Below are 25,871 nucleotides of genomic sequence, written 5' to 3'. Positions count from 1 at the left end.
CTGTATATTTTCATCTATATTAAATATTTAGATAGGGTTCGTCCGTGGAGACAGAACACATTGGTGGTTTTCAGAAACTGGGCAGACAGGTAACTGCTTTAATGCGTGCAATGCCTTTAGAGTGGACAGTTACGGAACTAAATAGAGGTGGTGGCTTCATAGCATATCAATATTAAAGTCCACTATGTTGTTCCACTTTAAAATAGCTAATTGTATGTGTTATATACTTCATCTCAATTTTTGAAAACGTCCACTTGAGGCCTGGAGCGCTTTAAGGATTCCTAAGTAGGGGAGGCGGGGCGAGAGGCGGGTTGGGCGGAGCCAAGTGAGAGCGCCTGCGCAGAGGGTCACGTGGGGGCTGAGCCGGGAAAATGGCGGCTTCGGGAGAGAGCGGCGCCTCGGGTGGCGGAGGCAGCACCGAGGAAGCATTCATGACCTTCTACAGTGAGGTGACCACCGAGAGGAATGGTGGCTCTAGGGGGAACCGGCCTGGGCCTCCTTTTCCAGAGGGCGGACATAGTGGGCCGCCTGGACCGTTGACTGACTCTTGTCTGGCCTTTGGGGCTGGCGGGTGGTGGTGTGCGCGCTTCTCTGGCTAGTAGAGGCTAGGCATCCTCTGGGCGAGGAAGGAGGAGAAGGAGTCTGAGGTTTGGGAAGAGGGTTCATGAGTGTGGCCAGTGAGGTTTCTGGGAGTGGGCAGACAAGTCCAAGACCGCGGGGCCGCGGGATCACAGAGGCTGGGCCGTTCTTGAGGGTGACTTAGCTGTCTTTATTCTAAACAGAAGCGTTCTTGTTTGTCTTCTTTAATGCGTAAACAGTATGGTCATGACAGGGCGTTGTGTTACTCCCAGTTTTACAGATCGCAAGCTTGAGGTATAGAGAAGTGAGGAATTTTAATTCGTTTAGGGTCTTAAAGCAGCAGGTAATAATAGCTTGGTGTTATGTTAGGATCTAGCTGAATCTAAGCCTCGTTCACTATTACATACCCAGCGCCTAAAATATAGAGTCCTTAGTAAATCTTTGTTGAGTAAGTGAGTGAATAAATGAAAGAAAAGAATGTCATTTAGAGGTTCACAGATTGAAGTGCTAACCTGATCGCGATTGAAGTCTTCCAGACAGTTTCACAGACCATTAGTTTCCATGTGAAACGAGGGAACGATATTAAATATTTTCAGGAGAATTAAGGGAGTCAGTATATAAGAAAAGGTTTCACAAAATATAAAACAGAAACATCTTTCTCAGTTATCAAGGGCTGAATATTGGGTCTTTTTGTAGGCGTGGGTTTTCAGAATGGATGTGAGCTTCAACTGTTTTATCAGGCTGTGAGCTGCTTAAAATCAAAGACCAAGCCACATTCATCTTTTATCTCTGTATTTATAGCAGTGATTGTTACATAGTCTCTGTACAGTAAGAAATTTAGGGCTGTGAATGTAGCTCAGTGGTAGAGATTGATTGATTTAATAGGCTAGGGATATAGCTCAGTAGCAGAGTGGCATCTTGTAAGTGCAACTGAATTTGATTCCAGGTTCCAAAAAAAACCCTCAGGAAACCCTCAAAAACCAAACTAAAACGAAAAAGAAATTTAAAGTTATTAAGTAGCACATTCTTTATGGTCTGTCCTTTTGAAATATTTAATTCATTTGGAAGTGTTGCTCCTGTTATACCAAAGTTTATTGGCTTTTAAAAATCAGCAAGTATTGTGGAATTTATTTTATTTGCCACCTCTTAATTAAAAAAAAAAACTAAGTTTGTTTGAATCAGATGGGAAAAAATACTTAAGGAAAGTCTTCAACCCTAATTCAACCAGCCGGATGTGGTGGTGCACACCTGTAATCCTAGCACTCTGGGAGGCTGAGGCAGGATGATTCTTCCTAGTTTGAGACCAGCCTGGGTTACAAAGTGAGCTCAAGGCCAGCCTGAACAGCATGGCAAGACCCTGTCTTAAAAAGACAAATGAATAAATAAGTAAATAATAATTCAGCCAATGATTATTGAGCACTTGCCACATACTGCTGTGCCATTGAGCTGCTAGGGATATATGGCAGTGAACAGAGGAGAGAGGCCTGTCTTAAAACTTGCATTCTCTGCAAGAACAACCCATAAACAGTGTAGCACCAGGTAGTGATGCGTTACCAGGACAGTAAGTTTGGTAAAGAGGATAAGAGGGGGAGTGGTCATGTTTTTTTTTAAATAGTGAAGAGGGTAGATGCTGAGAAGTGACTTTTTGTTACTGAAGTTCTTTATAACCTTGTTTTAGCCATAGGAATAAAGATGGTATATAATATACCAGAGATTCATTCCAGCTAGGATTTCAGCTTGACGGTGGACCCAAAGATGTTTTGCTGGGACTGCTTGGTATTTGTTTTCCTCATATTGTCCTCTGGACAGAGATTTTTCTAATTTTATTAGAGTTAGGTAGGTGTAGTTATTTGTTCTCTCCCACAATGGTTTTTAATACTGCTTATAGTTCATGTTCAAATGTAATTGTATTTTTCCCTTTGCAAGTAAAAACTTACCTAGTTCACAAAACAAATCATTCTAAGCTTCAGTTTTCTTATCTGCAAAATGGGCATAATAGTTATACCTATCTAATATGATTATTGAGATTAGTGATTACATGTAATGTTTTTATATTATTAAAAATCTAATAAAAGATTGCTTTTGTATTTATTTCTCAAAGTGTTTAGCAAAATAACTTGTACATGGTAGACATATAAGTGATTTCTGAACATGCAAGTGTTGTGTTAGACATTTCAGTTTACTCTTGAATATTACTAATGAAGTTTTTAACTCTCTTAATTTTAGGTAAAACAAATAGAGAAAAGAGATTCAGTTCTTACGTCCAAAAATCAGATTGAAAGATTGACCCGTCCTGGATCCTCTTACTTCAATTTAAACCCATTCGAGGTAAGCAGATTATACTGTGGTGGGGAACCTTTCCTACCTGTAAGTAGACTTACATCAAAATACATGTCTAGTTTGTTTCAGAAACTGTTTGAGAAAAGTGATAACATGATTGAATTTGTATAGTAAGTACAAATTTGAAGGTATTTTGTGTTTTTTTGGTGCATAGAATTGGAAAGGCAGCAACATGTTAAAGAAAATGAGACAGCCTTTGTCCTGTCAAATATTCTTCATCTCTTGTTAGCAATCCAAATAAATATACTCTACAAGAATTTAACTGAGCGGGGCTGGAGGGTTAGCTCAGGGGCATAAGCGCCTGCCTTGAAAGCAGGCAGATGTGAGTTCGATCCCTGGTACCGATAAAAAGGAAAAAAAAAAAAAAGAATTTAACTGAGCATAGTGGTGCATGCTCGTAATCCCAACACTCTGCAAAGCTAAGCCAGTAGGATTGCAAGTTCAAGGCCAGCCTGGACAGTTTAATGACTTAGGGACACCTTGTGTCACAGTGAAAAATGGGTATCACTTGTGAAGGTCTTTGTAAAATGTAAAAAATGTAAAAAAAAAAATCCATATAAAATATGGATTTATGCTGAGGCTACACCTCAGTGACATAAGCACCTGCCTAGTAAGTGCAAGGTCCTGAGTTAAATTCCTGGTGGCCTCCCCCGCCAAAGGATTTATTTTGAAATATAAAGGACTTGATGAAATAGGATCCTTGATTTAAACTACATACTTACTAAAGCTGGGTGAGATAGTGCAGCTCTGTTAGCTCAGGTGTTGGGAATTTGCGGCAGGATGATTATAAATTGAGAGCTCTCTGGGCAAGTTAAGGAGACCCTGTCTTGAAAAAACCAAAAAAACCAAAAAAAAAAAAAAAAAAAAAAAAAAAAAGCAAGGAGGGGAGCCTGGATGAGAACATCATACCATAGCAATATAAGTGTGCCCACATTTATGCTGCACAATTTGTAATAGCCATATCTTGGAAACAACCCAAATACCCATTAACTGTGGAATGAATTTAAAAAATTTGGTATTTTTATACAATGAATTTTAAAAATTTGGTATTTTTATACAATATACTCAGCTATAAAGAAGGATAAAATTGAGGCTTTTATAAGTAAATGGGTGCAACTAGAGATCTTACTCATAATCAGACTTACATGTGTAAATATATTGTCTCCCTAGTGTAAGAAAAAAAAAAGTAAATAATATCCAAAACATACAATAGATACTGTGAAAATGAAAAAGAAAGAAAGTGCTCAAAAGGAAAGAACAACTGGGACGGGAGAAAAGAAAGAAGGGAAAAGATTATATATATATATATGTATGCATACATATATGTGTGTGTATATAAAAATCTGTTCATCAAAAAGAATAGTGTTTTCATTATCTGATTGATCTTTTTTATGCCTAAATCTTATAATCTGCCTAATTTACTTTAAAGATAATATGTAATATATTAACTAGTGTTAATTTTCTGTTTATTTTTTTTTGAAATTCTGTGTCACTTTTATCCTTTTTCTTTGTTTTTAAAATTAAAAAAGGGTTAAAAAAAGAAAGGGCAGGAATGTAACTGAGTGGTGAGTGCCTCTTGGGTTCAGTCTTCAGAATACCACACACAGAAATGAGAGTAAATTACTAGGTGATGTAATCTCATCATTTAGGGAGACTGAGGCAGCACAAGTTTGAAGTCTGCTTAGGCAACTTAGTGAAACTGTCTCAGAATGAAAAAAAATGAGTTAAACATGATTTATACACCTTGTAGTGCCAGTACTCTGTGAGGCTGAGACAAGAGGATTGCAGATTCAAGCCAAGCATGGGCAACCTAGCAACTTAGTGATATCTTGCCTCAAACTTTAAAAAAAAGAAGAAACAGAAAAGAAAAAAGAGCTGAGGATGTAGCTCAGTAGGAAGACCTTGAGTTTACTTTCCAGTACTAGTAAATAAATAAAATAGATTGGGAAATGTAGTTCAGTGATAGAGTACCTCTGGCTTTAGTACCTAGTACTACAAAACAAAAAAAGTAAACTAGTTGTTAAAACATTTCTGTTTTACAACAAAAGATACTAGATATCCAACAGCCACAAAACAAAGATGGTAAGATTTTAGATAAGCAAATATGTTTTTAAATTTTCTAAATTTTTTAAAACTTAAATATGTATTTATTTTTGTGTTATTTTGAGATAAGGTTTTGCTATGTAGTTCAGGCTGGCCATGAACTCACTATGTAGTCCAGGCTAACCTTGAACTTGCAACAATCCTTCCGTCTCAGACTCTTCTGAATGCTGGAATTACAGGAGTGTGCCAGCATGCCTAGATATTCAGTTCTTTTATTGTGAGATGTTGAAGTTAGCTTTATATTGCTTATATTTATAAATAATTTAAAAATAAATACTGTATCTAATAAAAATAACATTGAATGCTTAGAAGACAACTTTTTTTGCTTAACAGAGAATTGAACTATTAGGCAAACACTTTATCATTGAGTTACACCTGCGGTACTTTTTATTTTTATTTTATTTTGAGGTAGTCTTTGTGTTGTTGTTTTGAGGCAGAGTCTTGCTGTGTAGCCCAGGCTTGCTTTCAACTCACTATGTAGCCCAGGCAGGCCTTGGACTCTCAGTGATTCTCCTGCCTCAGCCTCTTGAGTATTGAGATTACAAGTGTGTGGCACCATGCATGGCTCAAGGTAGTCCTGGTAAATTGCTAGGACTGGTCTCAAACTTGCTGTCCTCTTGCCTTAACCACTGAGTAGCTGAGAGTAGAGATGTGTACCACCACAATTGGCTAGTGCAAAATTTATTCTTGTCAATAAGATTCCCTATTGATAGGGAATTCCCTATTGATAGGGGTGGTGGTCCATACCATAATCCCAGCACTTGGTAGGCTGAGGCAGGAGGATCGCCATGAGTTCAAGGCCAGCCTGGGCTATGTAAGTAAATTCAAGGCCAGCCTGCACTATGCAGTGAGATCCTGTCTTTTTGTGTGTGTGGTACAGGAGATTGAATTTACTACCATGTGCTTGCAAGGCAGGTGCTTATGCCACTGAGCTAAATCCCTGGCCATATATATATATATTTTTTTTTTTTATCGGTACCGGGGATCGAACTCACGACTGCCTACTTGCAAGGCAGGTGCTTATGCTGCTGAGCTAAATCCCCAGCCCCTATATTTTTTTGTATTAGGGATCGAACTCACAACTTTGCACTTGCCCGGCAGGTGTTTATGCTACTGAGCTAAATCCTTGGCCTGAAATGTTGTCTTATGAAAACAAAAAACAAAACCAAAAATAATCCCTTTGTCATCCTGCATTGCTTTAATATTTTTTTTTACAAACATTCTTTCTCTGAACCATAATATAACTGTCAAAATCAGGAGATAAACATTGATACATTAATCTTCAGATCCCATTCAGATTTCCCTAATTATCTCAGGAATGACTTTTTCTTTTAAATTTTTATTAGTATGTATTTGCAGTACATTATGATTACATTTATCATGGAGTTTGTACATGTGCATAATACATCTTAGTTCTTTTTATTGCTTTTAGTAATGTTCTTTATAGCAAAAGGAGTCAATTTAGAATCTCCTGTATCATTTAGTTATTATATCTTTTTAGTATCTCCTATATCTGAAATGGTTCTTCATTCCTTTTTTTTTTGAGACAGTCTCACTATGTAGTTAGGCTGACCTTGAACGCACTGTGTAGTCTAGGCGGACCTCAGGCTATCAGTGATCCTCCTGCCTCAGCCTCCCGAGTGCTGGGATCACAGGTGTGTACCACCATACTCGGTCAGTTCTTCAGTCTTTCCTTAATTTTTTTTTTGTTTGGCTGTCCTAGAAATTCACCTATAGTCCTTTACATTGAGTCATATCCCCAGCCCTTTTTTATTTTTTATGTTGAAAGAAGATCTTGCTGACTCTTGGCTGGAGTCTGTGATCTTTCTGCCGCCGATTCTCAAAAAAAGTGAGGATTACAGGCATGCACCATCACTCTTGGCAAACCCCTTTCTTCACTTTCATGACTTTTATACTTTTCAAGATTATGAGCTAGTTGTTTTGCAGCACATCTCTGTATTTGGATTTGTCTGATGTTTCCTCATATTAATTGAGTTAATACAACATTGATGGGACTATCATAGAAGTAATGCTGCTTTTTTTCTCTTTGCAGCTTATAAAGTTGTAGATGCTTTTGATTTATTCTGTTACTAATGGCTTTTTGTTTTGTTTTTTTGTGTTTTTTTTTTGGTACCTGGGATTGAACTCACAACCTTGTGCTTGGCAAGCAGGCACTTGTACCACTGAGCTAAACCCCCGACCCTCTGTTACTAATGTTAATTTGAAAAGAAGTATCTTCTAGATTCATGAAATTGCTGTTTACCATGTTTGTAATTACAAGTATTTTGTGAGGGCGCGCTTTGAGATGCCTGGGGATCCAGTCCAAGGCATTGTACATACTAGGCTTTACTACTGAGGTACATCCCCAGCACAAATACTCAGTTCTTATCAAAGTTTCTGTTTATTCATTTATTTGTCAATGTGAACTTGGGATTTTCTGTTTCATTCAGTGTTTTTTTTTTGTACTGGGGATTGAACTCACGAACATGTGCTTGCAAGGCAGGCACTTACGCCACTAAGCTAAATCCCCAGTCCCTTATTCAGTAATATAAGCCAGGTGTGGTGGTGCTCACTTGTAATCCCAGCCCTCAGTGGGCTGAGGCAGGAGGATCACTTCGAGTTGAAAGCCAGCATAGGCTATAAAGTGAATTCAAGATCAGCCTGAACTGTATAGTGAAATTGTGTCTCAAAAAGACAAAAATAAAAAGTTGGCATTATGTTCCTCAGATTGTCCCAAGAATAACCAGTGGGTTTCCTTTCAAGCTAGCTTCAGTATTTTTTTCATGTCTTCATCATTTTTCCCTACTAGGCATTCTTGTACTTTTCTTGGCCCAGTCTTTAGCCATTTCACCAAGGAACGCTGGTTCCTTTTTTTTGTGGTACTGGGGATCTTGCCCTTGCTGGGCAGGTGCTTTTGCCACTGAGCTGAATCCCCAGCCCTTCCCTAGTTCCTTTTAGTGAGAAATGATACATAGAAATTGGGATTTAGGTGCCAAATGGACTCATTGTTAGTAAAAAGTACTACTCTCAAACTTTATTGGTAGTTATACATTTTTTGCAGTTCTATGGATTGAACCCAAGACCTCACACATGCTAGGAAAACATTGCCCTAAGCCTCAGCCTTAGCCCTTTTTAAAAAACTTAAGACAAGGTCTTGCTGAACTGCTCAGGCTGACATCAAACTTACCTTCCTGCCACAGCCTCTTAAGTAGCTGGGATTACAAATGTGTGCCTCCATGATTGGCTTTAGAGCTACTCATATTTTCTTTTTTTTTGTCTTTGAGACAGGATTTCAGTATGCAGTTCGGGCTGGCCTTGAGCTCACTTTGTCACCCAGATTGTCCTGCCTCTCAGCCTCCCAAGTGCTGGGGTAACAGGCGTGACCCACCATGCCCGGTTTTCTTTCTTTTTTAGATATGGTCTTGCTGTGTAGTTCAGGTTGGCCTTGAATTCACTATTTGGCCTAGGCTGGTTTTAACCTCATGGCAGTCTTCCTACCTCAGTCTCCAAATACTGAGATTACTGTAGTGTTCTATCACACCTGGCTCCTCCCACGTTGGTATTGTCACCCTGCTTATGTTTGACACCTTATGCTGGGCTGTCTGTCAGCGTACATTTTTTTTTTAAAGCTGAGGGCCTTCATGCTGAGCTATAGTGCCAATCCATTTTTTTTTTTGGTACTGGAAATTGAACTCAGGACCTTGTGCCTGTCAGGCGGATGCCGTGCCACTGAGCTATATCCCTGCCCTCCATTTTTTATTTATTTTGTCTTAGGGTCTTCATAAATTGCTAAATTGCCCACAGTGGACTTGAATTTGAGATCTTCCTGTCTCAAGCTTTCCAGAGTGTGGGGATTACAGAGGTGTGTCACCATACCTCACTGGGGATTTCCCTTGCAGCTCACTTTGGCGCTCCACGTCAGGCTATCTTTCTATGTAGGGCTTCAGTACTCCGTGACTTAGCACCACCTCTCTGTGGAAATAGTTCAGTGAGAAGGCTCTAGGTTCAATCCTCAGGATTACCCAAACAAACAAAATGAAACAAAAACAAAATCTCCCTTTCCCCACTGTTATCAAACCTGAGAACATTCTACCACTGAACTGCATCTTCAACTGTTTCTACTTTTTATTTTGAGAAAGAGTCTTGTTAAATTGTCCACGGAAGCCTCAAACTTGCTATCCTTCTGTCTCAGCCTCCGTTCGTGCTGGGATTTGAGCCATGTATCATCATGCCTGACATTGGTATGTTTTTTTGTCTTTTTTATTTTTTCATTTTTGGTACTGATGATCAAACTCACAACTTCACTCTTGTTAGGCAAGGACTTATGCTGCTGAGCTAAATCCCTGGCCCTTGTTTTGTTTTTGAGGCAGGGTCTTACCCTGTAGTCCAAGCTGGTCTTGAATTCATGATCATCCTGCCTCAGTGTTCTAAGTGTTAAGATTATAGACCTATAACACCTTGCTGGTGTGTTTCTCTTTCTTTTTTGAGACAAGGTTTTGTTGTATATTTCGGGCTGATCTTAAATTCAGCTGTGTAGTCCCGTCTGGCCTCAAACATCTTCCTGCCTCACCCTACAGAGTATTTGGGGTTACAGGCATGAGTCACCATGCCCAGCTCAGAGTTTCTTAAAGTGCGTTTTGTTTTTTTTTTTTTTTTTTTTGGATGCAGGGTCTCACTGAGTAGTTTACTGACGATAGTATACTCAGGCTGGCCCTAAACCTGGAGTGATCCTCCTGCTTCAGCCTCCTTGAGTGCTGTGATTACAAGTGTGCACCACTTAAAGTGGGTTTTGCTTGCAGGTTTCCACTGTGGTTCCTTTGTTCATTTTGGGTTGAGACTTGCTGAGTATTTCTGCTTTGAGATGAAAACTAAGTAGTTGGCCTGATTTTCTTCCTTGTTGAGTTGTGTTTTCTTTGCATTTATTTATTTATTTATTGGTATGAGGGATTGAACTCATGACCTTGTGTTTTCGAGGCAGGTGCTTAAGCCACTAAGCTAAATCCCCCACTGTGTGCATTTATAAAGATAAGAGGTGTAGCAACAGTTTTCTTAATGGAGGAGAACATTTTCTCAGTGTATCAAAACATGTTTCTAGGGCTGGGGTGTGGTTCAGTGGTAGTATATTTGCCCAGCATGTGAGAGTCCCTGGGTTTGTCTCCAGCACCACAAAAGCATGTCTCTGGGTGTAAGGTAAATGATTTATTTATTGATTTTAAATAAATTATTTTCTGATGGAGAGAAAGCATTATATTAACTGAGAACCCTAAAACAATATCATTGTTACTCTCATTGATTTGATCATATTTCTCAAGCAGTTTTTAGCAACCTTTTCTTTTTCTTTTTTTTTGGTACTGGGTATCAAACTCACGACCTTAGACTTGCCAGGCAAGTGCTTGTGCCACTGAGTTAAATCGCCAGCCCTTCGAGCAGTTGTTTTTTTTTTTTTTTGGTACTGGGGATTGAACTCCAGATTGCACACTTGCAAGGCAGGTGCTTATGCCACTGAGCTGAATCCCCAGCCGCGAGCAGTTTTTAGAACCATGCTACCCAGTTTTCTAGAATGTGATACACGGCTCTAAATGAATGCTAATTTTATGTATGTAGTATTTGTATGTTTGTCTGTATATGTATTTGTGTGTGAGTGTGTGTGGTCCTGAGAATTGAACTCTGGGCCTCTAGGTAAGTTCCCTACCATTGAGCCATTACCTCAGACCTATTGTATAAAATTACTGGGGCTGGAGATTTAGCTCAGCAGCATAAGCGCCTGCCTTGCAAGCAGGCAGTCGTGAGTTCGATCCCTGGTACCGATTAAACGAAAAAGACAAAAAAAAAAAAAAAAAAAAAAAAAAAAATTACTGGCCACCTCTTAAATAGAAACTTAATCTTTTTTATGGTTTTGATTTTGATTCTTCCAGGTTCTTCAGATAGATCCTGAAGTGACAGATGAAGAAATAAAAAAGAGATTTCGTCAGGTACAGTACTATTTCTTTGTAATAGAGCTTGAAACTTTTGCAAATACGTGAAGAGCTCGGTATGGGGGAATCATTTCAAGTTGGAGGGCAGACTGGGCTACAAAAGTGAGTTCAAGGCCAGCTGAACTATGTAGTAAGACCCTATCTCCAAAAAAAAGAAAGAGAGAGAATATGTGAAGCATGCAATTCTTTTAGGACTTGGGCCAAAATTTAAATCTTTCCCCCCTCCATTTTAAATCTAGATACCTGTTTTTGTTTTTAAAAACAAACTCAGTGACAGAATGTTAAATAATTTAATGATCAGTGCTAACTTGCAAAGAGAATGAATTTTATGTTCAAGCAGAATCTTTCCATCCCCTTGATTAAGATCAATAAGTATAAGATGGAATAGTAGAACTTGTATGGAGTCTTACTACAAAGTGTTTGGGCTCCCAAGAGAGAGTATGCCAAATGATTCGTAACAGCCTTTTAGCTTTAAAGCTTCGTCCTGCAATACTTTTATTTTCTTGGGCTAAGAATATAGCTCAGCGGCATAAGTGCAGGCCTGCCAAGTTCAAAGTCTTAAGTTCAATTTCTGGTTCCCCCTACCTCCAATACTTTTATTTTCTTTAGAGGTAAGATCTTGCTAAGTTGCACAGGTTGGCTTCAAACTTCTGGTCTCAGGCAGTTTAGCCTCCTGAATAGCTGGGATATGGTGCCTAATTGTATTTCTCTGTAATGTCATCTCTTGCAAACTTAAATACCCAGGAAATACTGTTTTAATATAAGGAGTGCTTTGTGAAAGTTCTCCAGGAAAGTAGTTCTTTTTTTTTTGTCTTTTTCCTTTTTATCGGTACCAGGGATCGAACTCACTACTGCCTGCTTACAAGGTAGGCGCTTATGCCACTAAGCTAAATCCCCAGCCCCCAGGAAAGTATTCTATAGTTTTCGATTCTTACCCGTTTTGTTTTGCTTTTTCAAGACGAAGTCTTGCTGGCCTTGAACTCACTAGGTAGTCCAGGCTGTCCCTGAGCTCACGGCTGTCCTACCTCAGCCGCTGTCCTACCTCAGCCTCTTGAGTGCTAGGATTACAGGAGTACGCTGTCACACCCCATTCTTATATGTAGTGACTCAGAATACAAAGTCCTTTTGTTTGTTTGTATTTTCAAGGAGAAAAAGGAAAAAACCTAAAAATTTCAAAATAATGTCAGTCGGGGTAACAATGGTACATACACTGTACATTGTCATCTCCAAATTATTCACACAGAGCACAAGACATCTGCATTCAATGATTATACAGAGTTTTATAATAACTTTTTTTTCCCCTGACAGGATTTTGCTATGTAGTCCAGGGCAACTTTGAACTTGTTAGGTAATTTAGCCTTGGACTGGGGAGCCTCCTGCTTCAGTCTCCCAGGTGCTGAAATTACAGGCATATACTATCATGCCTAGCTTCATATAACCCTTTTAACAATCCTTTCAGTTTTGACAGTTAATAATCCTCTAGAATCTTTATAGGAGTTGAATAATCACTTCCTTGTGTCTTTTCAATTTGGATTTTTTGTATGTTTTATGTATTTTGTAACCTTAATTTCTTTGTATCTCTTATGTACTTTGTATTTTAACAGGATCTGAGCAGTGCTGAACGTAATACTCTGCTTCTGCATGATGCACTTGTTAATGTCCAGGGTTGAATACTTGTTTGTTTGTTTGGGGGTTTTTTTGGTCTTTTTTTGTTTTTATCTGTACCGGGGATTGAACTCACGACTGCCTGCTTGCAAGGCAGGCACTTATGCTGCTGAGCTAAACCCTCAGCCCCAATACTTGTTTGTTTAATGCAGTAATTTTCTCAGATTGCTAGCTCATAGTCATCTTCTGATCTGCTATTAAGTCAAGATCTTTTTTATCCTTACCTGCTCAATCTTTTCTGATTGTATGACTTTATAGCCTTTTTTCTTTCTGAACTCTATTCTGCACTTAAAATTCAGTTTTTTTTCTTTTCTTAAAAATCTTGTTTCCTGGGGTTGGGGCTTTAGCTCAGCGTCATAAGCACCTGCCTTCCAAGCAGGCGGTCATGAGTTTGATCCAAGTTAAAAAAAAAAAAAATCTCGTTTCCTACTATAATGCATTAGTAAGTAGTGTTTCCCTGTTTAATAAACAAGCACTTTCCTTACTCTTTTTTTCTTTTTTTTTTTTTTTGTGGAACCGGGGATTGAACTCAGGATCTTGCATTTGCCAGGCAGGCACTTATGCCGCTGAGCTAAATCCCCAGCCTGTCTTTTTGTCTTTTTGAGATAAGGTTTCACTATGCAGTTCAGGCTGGTCTTGAACTCACTTTGCACTTCAGGTTGGCCTCGAACTTTGCTGGCATTATGGGTAAGCACCAATGTGCCTACCTCAAATCCTTATTCTAAACAATTTCTTGTCACTGAAAACTCAGTAATTTGAGTTAAAAGTATTTTTATTGGGTCCTTATGTGGTCTTTTTTTTTTGAAGAGTTAAGTTTATTTTTCCTTACTTTTTAAAAAATTTTTTAAAAATTTTATTTAAGGAGAAAAAGAAAAAAAAGCAGAGAAAGGGTACAAGTTATACAGAATTTCAGAAAAATAATAAACAGTAGGAAATCACTAATTAATGGATTACATATTGTCATCTTAGAAATATTTGTTCAAGTTACAAAATTAAAGCTTATATAGTGGACATTCAAACAGTGAGACCAAACAGTTCTGTTCAATGGTCCAACAAAACTCAGTAATATCATTGTCTATCTTATACACTTAAATATACATGCAGTTGTATCGTTTAGAGCACTTTCTTTTCCTCTCTTTTGTACAATGACTATTATACATTTCTTATATGGTCTTACAGTTAGGCATTGCAGATATTGGGACTGTATGGTTTTATTTAAATCTACCACTTGTGGGCTGTGTGAACTTGGGTAAATTACTTTGGACTGTTCTGTGCATGTAACCTTGTTTTGTAAAATGTACTTACAAGTATTTAAGTGTGCTGTCACACATAAAGCACCTAGGATGTCTTGACACATATGTCCTCATTGTACACTAACTGTTGTCAGGGTGTGTCAGTACACCCTCTTCTTTATTTGTATTTCTTCCTTAAAAAAACCTGTTTAGATGTAAGCACTTAATATTCTAAATGCTCTATTTCTAGAGCAGGAAACTGAGGCAGAGGTAAAATTTTTTTTTTTTTTGGTCTTTTTCCTTTTTATTGGTACCGGGGATCGAACTCACGACTGCCTGCTTCCAAGGCAGGCGCTTATGCCGCTGAGCTAAATCCCCAGCCCCCGGCAGAGATAAATTGAATAGTTGACTATCTCATAGCTAGCAAGTGATTGAAGCTGGAATCAGAATTTAGGATTAGGGCTCCATTAGTGCTAGACTTCACATTGGTTTCCTTCCCAAACACAATTCTGGTTTCTGACTGTGACAGAATGTCAGGAATGTTAAATGTGAATGTCTGAAAGAAACACCTATTGGGGATTTTTTTTTCCTTAGATGTAGACTTGCTATGTAGCACAGTGTGGTCTTGAATTCATGATCCTCTTGCCTCAGCCTTCTGAATGCTGTGATTGTAGGCATCTGACAGCCTTAACTTTCTTATAAAAATTTTATAATTTAGAAAGAAAAAATGGAGAGTAGTGTCATATGTAATATGTCCAGTAGTGACTTCATTATATATATTTGACTGAAATACTTGTAAAGTGAAGACATGATGATGCTTTCCCCTAAATACTTAGCATATATCCTCCCTAAATAAAAAAAGGAAAGTGGTGTGATGGCTGATTCAGATCTGAAAATAGAAAGTAAGCGTAAGAATTTTTGGAAAGTTTCACAGAATTGGGATGCATCCAGAACTGAGAAGTACCATTTATGTTCTTATTGGACAGAGTAGAGGTGATGTTGCCTGCTTGTCACCTTAGTGCTCAAGACAAGGGACAGCAGAACTCAGTACTTTGCATTCTCCTTCCTTTCCCAAATTATTATAGCACTTGGGTAATGATAAGTTTCCTTTTGCTCTCAAAGTGGTGTATAAAACTCAGTTTCCTAGTTGTGCAGGTATGTTTTGGTGTTTGAATTATTTTGAAAACCATATTTCGGGACTGGGGATTTATCTCAGCGGCATAAGCGCCTGCCTTGCAAGCAGTCAGTCGTGAGTTCGATCCCTGGTACCGATAAAAACGAAAAAGACAAAAAAAAAAAACAAAACAAAAAAACCCATATTTCTGGGCATTTGATGGAATTTATGTTTGTTGTTGTTTTGAGACAGGATCTCACCATGCAGTTCAGTCCTTGAGCTAGCAGTGGTTCTTTTGCCTCAGCCCTCCTCAGTGCTGGGATTACAGGTTTGTGCCACCATGCCCAGCGAGATTTGTATATTTTAAAAACTAAGAGTCTTTTTTTTTTTGCCATCATACCTTAAAGCTTTTGGTTATAAAGGATCATAGTGCAGCCCAAGAGATACTAAATATTTCTGTTTTTAACAAGCTTAACTTTTCTCTTATATAGTTGTCCATATTGGTGCATCCGGACAAAAACCAAGATGATGCTGACAGAGCACAAAAGGCTTTTGAAGGTATTTGTAAATTTAACCTGCATCTGAATAATATGTTATGCTAGAGATTAACTATTCTTTGTCTTAGATCAAGAAAAAAAAGTTAAAGCTATGGATTTCAGTAAAAAGAGATTGTTGTTTAAAAGTAGACCTTGGGGGGCTGGGGATTTAGCTCAGCGGCATAAGTGCCTGCCTTGGAAGCAGGCAGTCGTGAGTTTGATCCCTGGTACCGATAAAAAGACAAAAAAAAAAAAAAAGTAGACCTTGGGGGCAGGGGGTACAGCTCAGTCATAGAGCACTTGCCTAGCATGCGCAAGGCCCTGGGTTTAATCCTCAACGCTACAAAAAAAAAAAAAAAAAAAAGAAAGAAAGAAAGTAGACCATGACTTTGTTTTGTCTTATTGTTTTTGCATCCTCAAAGATTGTTACTTCATAGGATTTTTTTTGAGCATAAATTAGGAACTATTTTATTACCAAGTTAAATGTGGATGTGTTGTGTTCAGCCTTGAGTGTGTATGTAATTTTTTTCTGATGGTTTCAAGGTCATCACTGTATTTTTATGGTTTTTTTTTTTTAAGTTAGTTTAACAGGAGTAAATTAACAAACGAGGGAGTGCTTTTAGAGAGCACAAGTTCATTTGCACTGCCTGAGTATAGTTCAGCCTTTCAGAGGGTGTTTGCAGAAACAGTTAATTTCAATGTTTTGCATTAGCTGTGGACAAAGCTTACAAGTTGCTACTGGATCAGGAACAAAAGAAGAGGGCCCTGGATGTAATTCAGGCAGGAAAAGAATACGTGGAACACACTGTAAGTATTTATAGTGCTGCTGTGTTTAAGGAAGTATCAGCAAGCCCTGGGCACCTTGGAGGAGGGTAAATGTAAAAGTAGCAGGCCCACCAGCTCGACTAGCGAGTACATACAAGATCACTGGGTAGTTATAGCGGTCATGAATAATGTGTGCCTAAAGCTAGAATCGACCCTTAAAAGAAGAGCTCACGAGCAGGAAGAGCCAGGGCGCAGCTTCTCCTTCTTCCTCCACCACTTGTGTGCTGAGGACAGAGGACTGCTTTTGCCCCCTTGTCACGTTGCCCTCTTACCCCACTGAGAGTGGAATAGTGGAGGGGGCTGGTGGCCATGGCTTGACTCTTGATTTTTATTCTTGTCTCTGTGAAGGGATTGAAGCATGGGCTTGAGGATGACTGGCAAGGACATTTGAGTAAAATTTTTAAAAATGGGGAAAAAAATCCATGTGTATATTAATAACATGGTTGGAAATGATTCAAGTGAAAGAAATTCAGTTATATCTGACGTCTTTCGGATTTTAACATAAATCTCCAAAGTGGTAGAAAATAACTTGCTTGTGGTAAGGAGGGTTTTTATTTTAATATTTTATGTGCTGGAGCAAAAAAAAAAAAAAAAAAAAAAAAGAATCTCAAGGCCATTTATAAAAACTATTTCAGAAGCAAGCGAATGTGAATGTGACTTTCCTTTTAAAACTTAGGACTCTGAAACAGAACTTCATAAATTAATCCAGTTTAGATAAAAAAGATTAGTAAAAAGTAAAAAATAAAGAGTTGTAACTGTGCCTTCTTGGTCATGTGCTGAAAGTGGCACTTGTAGGCTCAGTTCTGGCAGAAATTGGGAAAGTGTGTACCTGTTTCTCCTTGAATCCTTGTGGTAGTTACCTGTTCTGTATGTGTTGCCTGTAAGGAAGTCATTGTTAGACTTCCTCACCACAGGGTGGCAGTAGGGCCTTTCTGAGTTTGGAAGGCACTTGTTCTTTTGATGGTATAATAGATTATTTCAAGGAGTATTGTCAATCCTGGGCCGGGGATTTAGCTCAGTGGTTCAAGTGCTTGCTGGGTAGTGTTTGCTCTCAAACACTTAGAAAACAGTGCGATGTGAAAATTACTAGGGGAGAGGTACACAGTGAAAATAATCAAGAATGAGGTTGTAGAAATGCTAGAAAAATACTGTTTATATCTAATACATTGTAGATTTTGTTGCTTATTCTAGAACTTGACTTTTTTCCCCTCTATAACTACGTAACTATAATTTGAGAATGATAAACAGGTAATCTGTTGATTATATCTAAGGCTGTTTGGATCATGCTTGATCTGATGAGTCTTAACAACTCCCCTCTGCTCCCTTTCATCCTCTTGTTAGATTGGATTTTAGACAAGGTTAGAGAAGGACTGAACATTCCTACTCTTTTTTTGGTTGTATTGCAGGGTTTCTTTTTATTGGGGTTGGGAGAGCTCATCTTTACTGACTGCAACTTTGTTACACCTATGGCTACAGAAAAATATACCTATCATATTGTGTACCTTGGTGGATTATTCTCAAAGTATGAGTGCTCATCTTTTGATGAAAGAAATTCTTTTTAGGTGAAGGAACGAAAAAAACAACTAAAGAAGGAAGGAAAACCTACAAATGTGGAGGAGGATGATCCGGAGCTGGTGAGTCAAATACAGGAAAAGCCACTTTACATTCCGTGAGTGGGTCCACTGATTGGTGGGCTAGAGAAAGGCCTAAGAGATAATGAATGCACCTTATAAACAGTCTATATTGTAACTTTAAAAACATGTAAATGAGCATTCACTCACCCTTTCTGTCACATAAGGGTATGGTGGGTTTTTTTTTGTTTTTGAGTATACATCTGCTGATTACTGAGTTCACAGTTGACTTTTTTTTTTTTTTTTTTTGGTACCAAGGATTGAACTCACGACCTTGTACTTGCCAGGCAGGCACTTACACTACTGAGTTAAATCCCTAGCTCCACAGTTGACTTTTTTATAAGCCACACATAAAAATACTGTTTATGTTTCTACTTTTAATTTCTTTTGAAGTACATTGGAACTTAGGCACTTGGGAAGCAATCCAAGAGTAGAATTTTAGATACGATTCTTTGTAGTAATTCCAGGTGTCTCACTGTACCTAGTTTACCACCAGTGGTGTTTTTTTTTTTGACACAGGGTCTCTCTGTATAGTTCAGGCTAGTCTGTAACTCACAGTGAGCCTCTTGTTTCAGCCTTCCAAGTACTGGGATTACAGGCATGTGCCAATATATTAACCACCAGTTATTTTTAAGACTCATTTATTGAGTCTTTCAAGGAAACAAACATTTATCTTTTAAGGTGAGACCCAGGATTTTTTTTTTTTTGTGGTACCAGGGATTGAACTCACGACTTTGTACTTGCCAGGCAGGAGCTTTTGCCACTGAGCTAAATCCTGGGCAAACATTTATTTTTATCAGCATATTTATCAGTTTCTATTGGCGTTTAAATCACAAAACTGCAATTGCAAACAGTGTAGATCACTTTGGGAAGGAAACAGCCAACTCTTGGTTGTCTGTTGGTCCTGATACTCACGGCTCATGTTTCTCTAGATGATGTCTTACAGAGGAAACTGGATGGCTTCTTTTATTTTTTTGGATGGCTTCTTTTGTGGACACTGGCTCATTTGTGTTTACTTGCCTCAAAAACCTGAGAAATTGGGGCTGGGGATTTAGCTGAGTGGCATAAGTGCTTGCCTTGTAAGCAAACCGTCATGAGTTCGATCCCTGGTACCGATAAAAAAGAAAAAGACAAAAAAAAAAAAAAAAAAAACTGAGAAATTTATAGTCATCTTCAATCTTAGCATCTACTTGTTATTTTTTAAACAAGATTTATAGGAGAAAAACAGTCTTGCTGCTTCCTTGCAGTTCTTACTTCACTGCTTTTGCTCACAGAAGATAGTCCCATTTGTGTGACAACACTGCCTGAGAACTGTCAGGTCAGGTTTTCTGCCTGCCACCTGCTGTGGGTTTACTGCTCCAGTGTTTTAGGGCTTTGTCCTCAGTGCTACTTTTCCTTATCTTTAACTGTCCTCTTGAGTCCTTTCTGAACTTAGAAATCCACATTTTCTTTTAAGTTGCTAGGAGCCCCAGCCTTTTTCCCTGGAGATGCGACTTGCTGTGTTTCCCACGCTGGCCCCTAACTCAGAGGCTCAGTTGATGCTCCTGCTCCAACCTCCCAAAGGGCTGAGATTACAGGCAGGCAAATGGCTCTAGCTTTTTTTAGTTATCTTTTCATGATTGTGAAGAACATGATGATGATAAAAGATTTGGAAGTGGTAGAAAGATACCAAAAAATGCAAATCATTAGTGTCTGTCTACCCAAGAGCATTTATAGTGTTTAAAGATGCAAAGTATTCCTTACAGAGTCCTTCACCTGTTTAATGGTGTCCTTATTAAGGACAAATCTATCAGCACTGTGCAGAGCAGTGCCTAGAAGGTGACAGTGTTAAAAAAAAGTGGCAAAAAATTTGAGATTCCTTTATTTCCCTTTTTCTGTGCACATCTGTCTTTGTTCTGTGCCTCTAGTTTTAGGATGTAGGCCATATTAAATTTGTATGTCGAATTATTTTCTGTGCTTTCTTTTGGTACTAGGAGTTGAACTCAGGACCTTGTGCTTGCCAGGCAGGCGCTGTGCCACTGAGCTATGTCCCCAGCCCTGTACTTTCATACATATTTAAAAACATCATAGACCAGATGTGATGGTACATACCTGTAATCTCAGCACTTAGGAGGCTGAGGCAGAAAGATTGCTGTTTAAGGCCAGCCTGGGCTACAAAATGAATTCAAGGCCAACCTGAACTGCATAGTGAAACTGTGTCTCAAAAAGACAAAAAAAAACAAAAAACCACAAAAATACATTATGTTGGGCAGAACAAATTCTAAAGATAGAGCAGAAATATAATCTCGGTTTGTTTTGCCTTTTTTTTAGTTTTTTGAGCCTGGGTCTCCTGTGTAGCTCAGGCTGACCTCAAACTCCTGATTCTCCTGCCTCAGTTTCTCAAGTGCAAGACTTAAGAACTCTCAAAGCTGGGCATTATGGTATATTCTTGTAATCCCAGCACACTTGGAAGATGAGGCAGGAAGATTGTTGTGTTTGCATACTGCCTGGGAAGCATGGCAATTTAGGAAAGACCTGTCTCAAGATGAAAAATACACCTCCCCACAAAAAAAAAAAAAACCCTAAAAAACCAATAAGGGTAGGAAATACAGCTCAGTGTGAAGGTCCTGGGTGGACTATTCCCCCACCAAAAAAGAAAGAAAGAAAGAAAGAAAGAAAGAAAAGAAGGAGGGAGAGAGGGAGGGAAGGAAGGAAGGAAGGAAGGAAGGAAGGAAGGAAGGAAGGAAGGAAGGAAGGAAGGAAGGAAAAAAAGATGTTATTAGGTATCTGGGTTATTTATCTCCCAAGAGAAGTAATGTAGTTAATTGTTACTTTGAAGAATCTTTTTTCTTTTTAGAGTTCTAATCTGCTTTTGTCTTGATCGTCAAATACAAGAATTTGAATTTCTGGTAAAATATTTACTTCTATTTTCTTTCATTCTTAATTCCTTACAGTTTAAACAAGCAGTATATAAGCAGACCATGAAACTGTTTGCTGAGCTGGAAATTAAAAGGAAAGAGAGAGAAGCCAAAGAGATGCATGAAAGGTACACATGTATATTTTCACTTGAAGGACATCTAAATGTGTCAGTTAGCTACATGGGGATTTTTCCTGGTGAAGGAATTAGGTAATAGGTTTTTTTTTTTGAGACAGGATTTTGCTGTGTAGTTCAAGCTGGCCTTAAACTCACAGTGATCTCCTGCTTCAGCTCCATGAGTGCTGAGATTACAGGTATGTGTTATCATACCTGGCTAGATAATACATACTTTTAAAGAGACTGTCTAAAGTAGTCACTTCAAATAGCCAAGCTTTTGAATTCCTAGAGTAAAAACTTTTCTTTTTGATTTTGAGAAATACTATGTAGACCTCAAAAATGCTGTGTGTTTTCTTTCTAACTTTCTGGAATGAAATAGACAATTAGTGAGGCTGTTGTTACTGAAGCCAGAACTTTTGTGGGACTTGTGGCTTCAGCTCTGGTGAGTGTAGTATTTGTATAATATATCCATTTAAAAAATGTTACTGTTTTAAAGTATCCTTTTTTTGTGGTAATAAAGCCAGATGGTGTGGTGATATGTGCCTGTAATCCTAGCACTCAGGAGGTTGAGGCTGGGCGATTGTTGTGAGTTCAAGGCCAGCCTGAACTGCGTAGTGAAATCCTATCTTTAAAAAAAAAAAAAAAAAAATTAGGGGCTGGGGATTTAGCTCAGCGGCATAAGCGCCTGCCTTGCAAGCAGACAGTCGTGAGTTCAATCCCCGGTACCGATAAAAAAGAAAAAAAAAAAAAAATTGAGATTGGTTTGGTTTACATATTTGTATTGTTGATTTAATAAGAACTAGATTTTTATGCTAGGCCTTTATTGTATGATTGAGTTTGTTCAGAAATCTTTTTTTTTTTTTGTCTTTTTCCTTTTTATCGGTACCGGGGATTAAACTCACGACTGCCTGCTTGCAAGGCAGGTGCTTGTGCCGCAGAGCTAAATGCCCAGCCCCTTTGTTCAGAAATCTTGATCAAGAACTTCCACTGTCATGTTCATTCCACTGAAATGAGGAGATCTGTATTGTTGACAAAGCTTTCTTATCAACTGAGTCTAAAATCTCAGATTGCTGTTGGCTGTTGGCAGGTTACCTTAAATATCCATGTGGTTAATGGACATGTTTATATCTTTCTTAACCCCTGCCCACAGTCTGATCTGCACGTTGTAGAATGAGACCTTCATGCAGGTGGATTGAGCTAGCTCTTTCCAGACAGCCATTTGTGTAGACCTTTAGTTGATAGGGAATACACCTTAACTTGTGTGGTTAATACAATCTGACAGCATCACATAAGTACTGTGGTGATCCTTTTTTCCTAGGAAGCGACAAAGGGAAGAAGAGATTGAAGCTCAAGAAAAAGCCAAACGAGAGAGAGAGTGGCAGAAAAATTTTGAGGTAAATTGCCATGGTGGTCAGGATTCTTATTCTGTAATACGGAGACTTGGTTCCTGGGGCATTTCTAGGGTTGAATGGGGAAGATTGTGGGAAATGGGATTTGTGGGAAAGAACGGGAGCTGGGGCAGATGGGCCTGGTGCTAACTCAGCCTCCTGTAAGCCCTATGACCTTGCCAAGGACTAGTGGGTTGAGCGTGTGGTAGGTATAGCTGCCAAGTAAACCTGAGAAAAATGGATTGTACACTTAGTACAGGGAATAAACAATGAGTATACCTGTTACTGAGAAGACAGTTAATAGAGACTAAAGTTCTTATGACCCCACTTACCTTCCTGTAGAAGGAGTTTTGGCTTTTGAACTTGATTCTTAGATACCTTCAGGTATTTGGCCAGTTTCTTGATCATAGCCACGTTTGGTCTTCCTTTATAAAATTTAGAACTTAAGGTAGGGATGGCTGACCAGAGTTAATGCCTTTGTTTCTGTCCCTCTTCACAAATGAAAAGAAAGAAAATGAGTAAGCCCCTTCATAACAAGGTGGAGATCGTTATGTCTCAGCACAGCTGTGTTTGGGGCATCCATCCAAGACTGGGAGGGCAGTAAGAAGGTGTAACAGAATGAGTGGCTGTACTGCTGCTAGCTGTGGGTTTTTGTGGGTTTTTTTTGTACTGGGAAATAAATTTAGGACCTTGTGCTTGCCAGACAGGCACTGTGCCGCTGAACTTTATAGCTGTATGGTTTTGAAGAAATAATTTAACCTCAGTGTAACCATTGTGAAATGCTGGTGATAATCCATATAGTACTTAGCTTTTATTTGAGATATAGATAGATAGATAGGTAGATAGATAGATAGATAGATGTATGTTTTGGTTTGTTTGTTTGTTTGGGTCTCACTGTCCTTGAGGCTGACCTTGAACTCACTGTGTAGTCAAGGCTGGCCTCAACTCATGGCAGTCCTGCCTCAGCCTCTCAAGTTCTGGGATTCTAGACATGTGCCACCAAGCTGGGCTAGTATTTAGGTTTTGTGAGGGTTAGAAGTAACGTATGTTTTGAGTTCCACCTCTGGCATTGTAAAGGTAAAACAAAAACAAAATTGAAAAGCTCAGAGGACACCAGCAAATTGGGGCTGTGTGCTGTTGTGATAAGTGTTAGTGACTATATCCTACTCTTCCATGCTGGAGCTCATCCTGCCTTCTAGAGACAGCACCCACTTTCCCAGGCCGCTGGAAATGAAAACAAAACTCTTTGGGATTTTTGTTTCTTTTTTTTTCTTTCTTTTTTGGTTTTGTTTTGAGATAGGGTCTTGCTGTGTAGTTTACCCTGACCTTGAACTCACTAGGGAGCCTAGGCTGGCCTTGAACTCACAGCAGTCTTTTGGCCCCAGCCTCACAAGTGTGGATTGCAGGTGTGCACTACTCCTGGTGTGAGCAAAACTTTGCTGCAGTCGGTTCTTGAACTGCTCTGGAGGCTGACATAGGCTGGGGTACAGGAGTGTGGGATGATGGCAGGGTATGTTCTAGTTTCCTCACGTCAGACTTCTTTGGTTCTTTCTCTTAGGAAAGTCGAGATGGTCGGGTGGACAGCTGGCGAAACTTCCAAGCAAATACAAAGGGGAAGAAAGAAAAGAAAAATCGGACCTTCTTGAGACCACCAAAAGTGAAAATGGAGCAGCGCGAGTGACCACGTGGATCACAGCCACAGAACCCTCCTTCAGCTCTTTCCTGCTTTGAAGGACTCATTCTTTTCTTCCCACCTCCACCCAAACATAGAGTAGTATTTGCTTTTTAGCCCATTTTGTTTTCAATACAATTTAATACTGATCAGAGTAATTCTTTTGTACATTGAAGTGAGGGGCTTGGTTTAAAAAGACCTTCCTCCACCCTTTACCCCTAGAACAACCAGGATTGGAAGGTGTCACCATTGATGCTGCCTTCTCTTCCCACAGCCTGTAACTTAATGTTTTGTACTTCACTCAATTGCGATGTTTAGAAACTTCATGTATACTTCGTGGGAATCATCCAATTAAACATATTGCTTACAGTGGTGTTGCTGTGACTTCAGAGACAAGCCTGGGCCACCTTAGGAAGCCCTTCTGCAGCACTTGCTAGCTTTTGTCTGTGCTGTCTTTTGTCACTCCATGTCAGACAAGGAACACAGTGTGGGCACAGAGGACACAGAACAGTCACTCAGCGCCCTAAAGCTTTGCTGTCCTGATATTTGTGTGCCCTTCTAACTGATCAGTCAGTGTGTCATGAAGCTCCCAAGCCACCCAAACCTGTCTACTCTCCAGAGAGCTAGCCATCCTCCCAGCACCTGATGCTGTTGTGTCCTAGCTGGTCTACATTCATTAGTGGTGATACTCTTTATGTATAATAAATTTTTGTACCCAAACAATTAATTCTGTCCTTTAGGTATTATTCCAAGGCTGAGTTTCTTGTCTGGCTTGGCCTAACTCTGAAATGCTTTGGGGTTGGGGACACACAGCTCCCTAGAGCTTATTTGCTGGGTCTCATATTTTCATTGACAAAAGGGGAACAGAAATTACTGTGGCAGGGGCTGGAGATACAGCTCAGTGTAGAGGGCTTGCCTAGCCTATGCAAGGGCCTGGATTTGATCCCTGGTACCACTAAACAAAACCAAACCAAACAAAAAACAAAATTGTGATGGCAGTTTTTAGGGAGCATTTCCTGTGTTATGTCTAAGATAGCTACGTATACTCATTGGGTGCTGTCAATATTCTGTTCTCCTGTGTAACATGAAACATCATTTTGAGGATTAAATGAAGTAATGAAAGCGTTCAGCTTAGGGTATGTGCTCAGATGTCTGCTTGTTGTGGGAGACAGGATCAGCCTTTGGGAGGGGCATAAAGGAAGTAGAAAGGTGACACATAAAATGCAAAAATAGGAGAAACTGGGTGACTCATAATGAGACTTTGCAGTGTCTTATAGATGAGTAAACAGGTACACAGACTGAAAGGGATAGTGTGAGATAGTATCGAGATTCTGCAACTTTGATTTGCTGCTTTGTGGGAGGAGGTAGAAGCTTGTGTATCCTGCTGTCCTTCCACATACAGCTGAGCACCTTGAAACCACACGTGAATGGACATGCAGGGGCAAGTGTGTCTCGACTAGTAACAGGGCAATGAGATGGAGTGCAGGGGTCACGAGGGAGTGCTGCCTGCCTGTGCAGGGAGTAGCCTCTGGCTTTCTAGGCTGGCAAAGTGACACCATCTTCATGTGGTGCCTCACATTCACCCCTCCCTTTAAGGGATTGTCATTCAGCTACTCCGTCTGCATCCCATCTTTGCCCTCAGAAGCTTGTGCCAGGGCACCAGGTGTCATGATGCACATCTGTAATCACAGCTACTTGGGAGACAAGTAGGATTGCAAGTCAAATCTAGTTTGGGCAGCATTTGTTGTCTCAAAACAAAAACAACCGCAATTAATCTCATCTGCAGGTGTGCTTGTTT

At 39.3% G+C, this 25,871-nt stretch overlaps 1 protein-coding gene across 1 annotated transcript; it reads left to right on the top strand.

The window, feature by feature from the left end:
• Positions 1 to 315: 315 nt before the first annotated feature.
• Positions 316 to 24,796, top strand: Dnajc8 (DnaJ heat shock protein family (Hsp40) member C8). The gene is made up of 9 exons (XM_003471271.5): positions 316 to 449; positions 2,806 to 2,907; positions 10,938 to 10,994; positions 15,500 to 15,566; positions 16,257 to 16,351; positions 17,932 to 18,003; positions 20,934 to 21,025; positions 22,332 to 22,407; positions 23,960 to 24,796. The coding sequence occupies exons 1-9, from the start codon at positions 372 to 374 to the stop codon at positions 24,080 to 24,082; spliced, it is 762 nt and encodes a 253-aa protein (XP_003471319.1). The 5' UTR covers positions 316 to 371; the 3' UTR covers positions 24,083 to 24,796.
• Positions 24,797 to 25,871: the final 1,075 nt, after the last annotated feature.

This window comes from Cavia porcellus, unplaced genomic scaffold (assembly GCF_034190915.1).
Source record: "Cavia porcellus strain 051 isolate PalLab524CR breed Dunkin Hartley unplaced genomic scaffold, mCavPor4.1 scaffold_25, whole genome shotgun sequence".
In the NCBI taxonomy this organism is placed as follows: Eukaryota; Metazoa; Chordata; class Mammalia; order Rodentia; family Caviidae; genus Cavia; species Cavia porcellus.
The sequence above is the reverse complement of the archived record's forward strand: the minus strand, read 5'-3'. Positions and strand labels throughout refer to the sequence as shown.

Bases quoted from the DNA above. Each gene is read 5' to 3' on its own strand.
- Dnajc8 (XM_003471271.5), top strand. From the start codon at position 372: ATGGCGGCTTCGGGAGAGAGCGGCGCCTCGGGTGGCGGAGGCAGCACC. The intron at 15,567-16,256 runs GTATTTGTAAAT...GTTTTGCATTAG, and splicing joins AGCACAAAAGGCTTTTGAAG to CTGTGGACAAAGCTTACAAG. The intron at 21,026-22,331 runs GTACACATGTAT...CTTTTTTCCTAG, and splicing joins GCCAAAGAGATGCATGAAAG to GAAGCGACAAAGGGAAGAAG.